The sequence below is a fragment of the Symsagittifera roscoffensis genome, chromosome 5 (assembly GCF_963678635.1).
Source record: "Symsagittifera roscoffensis chromosome 5, txSymRosc1.1, whole genome shotgun sequence".
NCBI lineage: Eukaryota > Metazoa > Xenacoelomorpha > Acoela > Convolutidae > Symsagittifera > Symsagittifera roscoffensis.
In genome coordinates, this window is record NC_087066.1 from 43,026,870 (window position 1) to 43,032,715 (window position 5,846).

The following is a 5,846-nucleotide window of genomic DNA, read 5'->3' on the forward strand; positions in this document are numbered from 1 at the left end:
TTTTTTTACATGTAAAGTCAGGGCAACAATACTTTTTGATTAAAATTTTAAAATTCTGTCAAAATTTACTAAGTGAAAAGTCGAATTTGTCTGAAGAAAAAAAACCAACCCGAGTAAAATATTCCGTTACTTTCATTGCAAAAGTCGGAACAATAGCAAAATTCTTTTGCTTTTTGGGCCTTTTAATGTAGCCAAAGTACGGTCATGAAAAATTAACGTAAGATATTATAGTTATATTTATTTATGTTTCTTAAATTAGTGTTATCATTTAAAAGGCACCAAATCGGAATCATGATTTATACAGTTTTATTTATACAGGGTTAGATTTACAAATATGAGATGCCAATCACGACTCTAGCCAATCTGGAGTCAAGCAGCTCAGCTTCAGAGCCAATGGTTTCAGTTTTTATGTCTCGATAATTGAGTTTTTTTTGTCGAACTAAAACTAAATGTTTGCTTTTTTTGGTTGCGAGTTTTTTGTTGATCAATTCTGCTGAAGCTTTTTTGTGGGCAGTATAATTTTCTGTTGGCCTCTTGATTTGTCAAATGAGTCTTCTCAGAGCATATTGTGGGGTTGTGAGTTGGTGAGCACAATCTGTTCTGCCTGGATATTAGTCATATTTGCGGCTGAAGTGTTGGTTACCGCCCAGTACTCCCCGTTTAGATGGGCGTGTTCTACAGTTGCCATGAGTGATGGGTGGGTGGAAGGGTGTTGGCTGTGGTGGTATCTTCCTGATGCTAGAAGGTGGTGGGGGTGGGGCTGATATGTCATAAACTAAAACAAAGAGAAGAAACTTAAAACTGAAGAAACACTAACAAAATAAAGGAAAGGATGAAACAACTCAAAAATAATCATTATGTATCCGTTATGAGTTTGAATACCGATTTGGTAAGTGACTGATATGCGAGGTCAAACACGAATAATAATGAATGTTTGTATTTAAATCGGGGGGAAAAATTAAACCCGGTTTGCGATTCTTATGGAAGAAGTGGTTTTAATTATCCCACACTCTTCTAAGAATGAAAATGTCCAATTTTTTCTGCATTTCCGTAAACCAATTTTTTTCCGAGAGAACATTGAGCAATTTACAAGAAAATTATCGACTGCGAAATCAAATTATTCTTTCTAATTATTCTGATAATTAATTATAAAATTAGAGCCTTACCGAGTGTGTAGGTTGAATTAGTCCTGCAGCTGCGGCTGCCGCGGCTGGGTGGGGGAATGCCATAGCCCATTGCTTTTGAGAAGCATTCATCACGCCAGAAGCGTCTGAGCATGTCAAGGCAGATCTTCCGTCGCCCCCTAGCGGATGATGATTGTGAAACTCAACGAGGGCGCCTTTAGATTGCAGTTCCTTTTCATGATCTGTGAGCATGTTTTGAAGTTGTAATATGTAGTTGATAGCCAGTCGAAGTGTCTTCACCTGAAGAAATAATCTTATCTTCAGCCACTTTCTTTTTTTTTGTAAAACTGCAATTGCTAAATCAGTTCGTGAAAAAAGTGAAGAAAAAATTGATTAGCCAGTTCGCCAGAACAGATTTTTGATTTTAGCCGATTTCCATAAAAAAAAGCAGGAAATACAACAAAGGGAGAATTAGCTAATTGTTCACGCTCTATAGTGATCGATGTTCTTAAGGAAAGGAAGTGCCCTAATACGTTATTTGAAAAATCATAATCCTTCCGATGTATATCAGTGCTAATTTCTGTACGCCCCGCAAAGTCAAGTACCTTTTAATCTTAATTGAAAGGGGAGACATTTTTATTAGATAAAACAACAGATTATTAGCTAGACTAACAAACGTACGATAAGTTGAAATGAAAGATACAAATTAGCTTATTGATTTCACGATGAATTGAAAAAAGCCTTGATTTTTGCTTTTAAAAGGTCTGATCTTGAAAGGAAAACAGTTTTTCTAGGCTAAACATAAAAGGTTGTAAATATAATTGATAATTTGGTAGATTTTTTTCGCGCTTATCTTGGCAGTTTTGCTGAAATAAAATTAGCCCGCCTTTAGAGTCCATCTATTTTTTCAAGATTATAAATAAATATTTAACTTCAAATACTTTTTTTGTGCCCTTGAAAAACAATTACTTCAGTTTTTTGCTTACTCGATCAATGTTTTATTTTTTGATGAGTCCGGCATCCATCCATGAACACAATTTTTATATTTCAACCGAAAACATATCCAACCCAAAAGTTTTTGTATCGATTTTCAAAAAAACTTTCCTGATGTTTCCGAGGAGCTCGAAAAACTGATAAGGAGAAAAAGAATGACCTAAAACATAGCCATAATTTTTAAAGTATTATCAAAACCTACCTTACTCTAGCCGTCAATCAAAACTCGGCAATTTGAAAATTATGTTAAAAGAAATATTTTTGTCTCTGGGATATTTTGACGCAATATTTTTGTCTCTGGGATATTTTGACGCAATTCGATAGGAATTTCCACCGAGTTTGCGTCCATCAATCCCCCCCCCTGCTGTTTGATATCATTGATGTTACTCAAATATCATATTGGGAAAAAAAGTTTCTTTACAATTCATGGGTTACTATAGACGCCACCCAATCTGTATAGCCATGTGCTTGCCACGAAAATATATTTCATTATAAAACACTAAAACAGAAGTGGATCTAGGATTTTTTCAGTTGGGAATCTTCAAAAACCAGTTTAAAATATTTTGTTTGTTTATCTACCATTTTCAGTTCGACATGATTTTTCGAGCTCTCATATGAGATAGTTCTTTAAATGTTTCAGAATTTGCTCTTTTCATAGTCTACAAGCCATAAATGCACACAGTTTTGAATACGTGTACCTTTTTTTAATCAATCCCCCCCTCCGTTGACCAAGTTAGCATCTTAGTAACTTCCACCACAGCATTTAGATCGGATTAAATTTGCTAAAGTGCTGCTGCATGTAAAGTTCTCCATTCTGATTGGCTGAAAAACTCCAACTTATAACCAAGTTAACATCCCCGCCAAGCAGTTTGGGGGAGGATGTAAACTTGGTCCCAATTGTAATCTATATATTTTTACCTTGGATAGCTTCTTGTGTTTGGGTTCGGTTGGAATCTGCCTCCTGAGAAGTGAGAACCCCTCGTTCACCATTTGAACTCGTCTTCTCTCTCTGGCATTCCTCCTGGCCACCAAGTGGGGTTCCTTCCTGCCCCCCACCGAGTTTGCGTCGTCCCCGTCTCCATACCCCCCGTCAAGCACATCATCCAGAAAATCTCCTTCGTCGTCCATCAAGTCGTCGTTCTCGTTGCCTCGCAAATCCGAAGCCTCGGAAAATTCCGACAGCTTTCGCGACTTTTTGGGAATGTCCGAAGTCGTGTTAACATGTGCTCGTTTCATGTTGAGGAACATTTCGTGTATGTTGGTTAAATCGGGTGAAAGGGATTCGGATTTTACTTTCATGCTTTTGTCCTTCAAGTACTCCATATTGGTGGTCAATTATAATTTTTATCAGAAACCTGAAGGTTTTCGATAGGAAGTCTTATAATTTTTGTTCGAAAGTTGAAGAATAAAAAACAGAAAAGAGAAGTTTGAAGAATTTGAAAGGGCTTAACCTGCTGTTTTTAGTGTTGATTTAACTTAGAAATGATTTTTCTCGCCTGTTGTTTTTGTTGTTGTTTTTAACTTTTTCTTTCCTGAAGGTGATGATTAGCTATTATGAAGACACATTATCAGAGCAATCCTTGAAAGAAAACAACAGCTATTTTTTTTTCAAAATCCTGCTCTCTGATTGGTCGAATTGATCCTCCAATAAAGTCTGCTGATAACGCTGTGAATTTCTTACGGATAAATACAAACAGCAAAGCATAGTGAAGCCGGATTGAATACAGACAATATCTATTTATAATATAATGAATGATTAGTTGCGATCGATCAATGAACGCCTGAAAGGTAGACACTTTAGGGGTGAATCTTTGATTTTATCGGAGGGGGACTCAAAACAAGATCAACATTTTAGACGTGTTTTTTTTTCAGGTCGACCGAAACTTTTATGAAAGAAAGTTTGAAAATTTCAGCGAAAATTGTCATTTTTTGAGCAATTTTGACTAGAAAATTGCGTTTTTGCAGCGCGCGCTTCTCAATTTTAGTATAGACTGGCGGTTTCTAGACCAAAAAAAGATGTCGCAAAAACGCCGAATGGGCCCTTTGGATAATCAGGGGGTTGAATTCCTATGCTGAATCGGATCAAATTCAAGCCTGGTTGACAACAGAAAGTTCGAAAATAAAAACCACACAATTTTTAATGATCAGCCACGGTCCTAATTAATTCAATTCTGTGCATGCTGAAACTCCAATTCCATTTTGTCAATCATCTCAAAGCATTGTTTGGCATAATTTACTTCCACTTTACCTGTTGGGCAGAAAATTGTCAAACCAAATAACAGAGTTAGAGCTTTCCATTAAAATGTATCATAAATATCTTGATTTTTTTTTCGAAAATCTGTACACCATTCGGAAAATTTGGTATCTGGACATCAGTTCATGTATAATTAGGTGCTTTTTTTTCGTTTGTCCTTTTTTAAACAATTGGTTTTCGGCAATTTTTTTGTTTTGTTTTTCTTTTTGGCTGAACAATACTCCGTTTTTTGGACATGATGGCCCAAAACACTGAACTTTAAGAAATAATGAGTCGACTCGTTAGCAAGTTTTTTTCTGCAGCGAAGAGTTTAAATCAAAATAACGAAAATACAATAAACATTTTTTTTTTCAAATCAAAAATCCTCTAAAACGTGGAATTTTTTGAGTCTTTTAAAATGCTCGTTAAAGCTCGACACAATTTTTCTGTGCTGTAACTAACTATTAAGTTAAGTTTTAAAAACTTAAGAATTGCTTTCATCTTGATTTGCTATTTTTCCTTGGGCAATATTGCCTCCACTCTAAAGCAACGAGCACTGGTCACGGTGGGCCTTGAACCATTGACCTCTGGACTGAGAGGCCGCGACTTGGCGACTTCGCCGCCGCTTCTCTTTACACTCTTCCTATTGGTTCCTGCTTTTTTCTCCAACTCAATTATAAGCAAAAACAGCTTCTTAGCTAATTATTGTTATTGTGCAGAGATAAATTTAAAATAACTAAAAACCCCTCTGGAAATTAAGTTTCACTTGAAATACTTTGGTCAAAATATTTTGATAGTCTAGAACTTTTGAGAAATTAACAAGCAGGGGTGAGGCATAGCTCAACTTATTTATCCAGACACCCAAAATATTTCTGGGTAATTTTTGGAGAGGGTTAATAATGACTTGTTCACAAATTCATTCATCACCAGTCAAGTGGAAATTTCTTTTATTTTGCGGAAGTGAAAATTACCCAGCATTTTTATTCTTACTATTTTACCGTTTCCATTTCGTTACGCAGTGTCCTCACAAATCTTACCCCGGATATAAAAATAAATCACAAAACGAATTGTTTTCTTTACTGAACTGAAAACTGAAAATTGCAATTTTTACACGATTGTAAGTGCCTACTATTTAGTCAATTGAATTTTAGCTATCTGTATTTTTTTGCATAAAACGCGTTAGTTAAGGTATGAATAATAGATAGTGGTGAAAATTGTTTGAAAAACAAAGTTAATCACGCAGCGGAAACATGCCAGGTGGAATAAGGGGAAGCTCCTCTCTGATTTTTGATTGACGAATCAATATTCAATGCGAGCTGGTAGAAATTTACTATTAATTCAGCTCAAAATTTATGGTTTAATTGCATTTTTTATTGCATGCAGATAAAAAACTGAACAATTATTCGGTTAGAAATGTCAGACAGAATGTCTTGAATTGCATGCGTGAAGAGGATTTTTTAACCTTTGAAACAATTATGTATATTGAGGAATCCTAA

At 35.5% G+C, this 5,846-nt stretch overlaps 1 protein-coding gene across 1 annotated transcript; it reads right to left on the bottom strand.

Annotated features, from left to right (window-relative positions):
• Positions 1-218: 218 nt before the first annotated feature.
• On the bottom strand, positions 219-5,520 carry LOC134846515 (oligodendrocyte transcription factor 3-like). The gene is made up of 4 exons (XM_063863896.1): positions 5,349-5,520; positions 3,036-3,851; positions 1,167-1,424; positions 219-775 (listed from the first exon to the last, which is right to left on the bottom strand). Exons 2-4 carry the CDS (start codon positions 3,438-3,440, stop codon positions 557-559), a joined length of 882 nt encoding a protein of 293 aa, XP_063719966.1. The 5' UTR covers positions 3,441-3,851; positions 5,349-5,520; the 3' UTR covers positions 219-556.
• Between the last annotated feature and the right edge of the window lie 326 nt (positions 5,521-5,846).

Coding starts and splice junctions, on each gene's coding strand:
- LOC134846515 (XM_063863896.1), bottom strand. CDS start 3,440: ATGGAGTACTTGAAGGACAAAAGCATGAAAGTAAAATCCGAATCCCTT. Junction 1,425..3,035: donor AACACAAGAAGCTATCCAAG/GTAAAAATATAT, acceptor TTATTTCTTCAG/GTGAAGACACTTCGACTGGC. Junction 776..1,166: donor TAATTCAACCTACACACTCG/GTAAGGCTCTAA, acceptor TCTTTGTTTTAG/TTTATGACATATCAGCCCCA.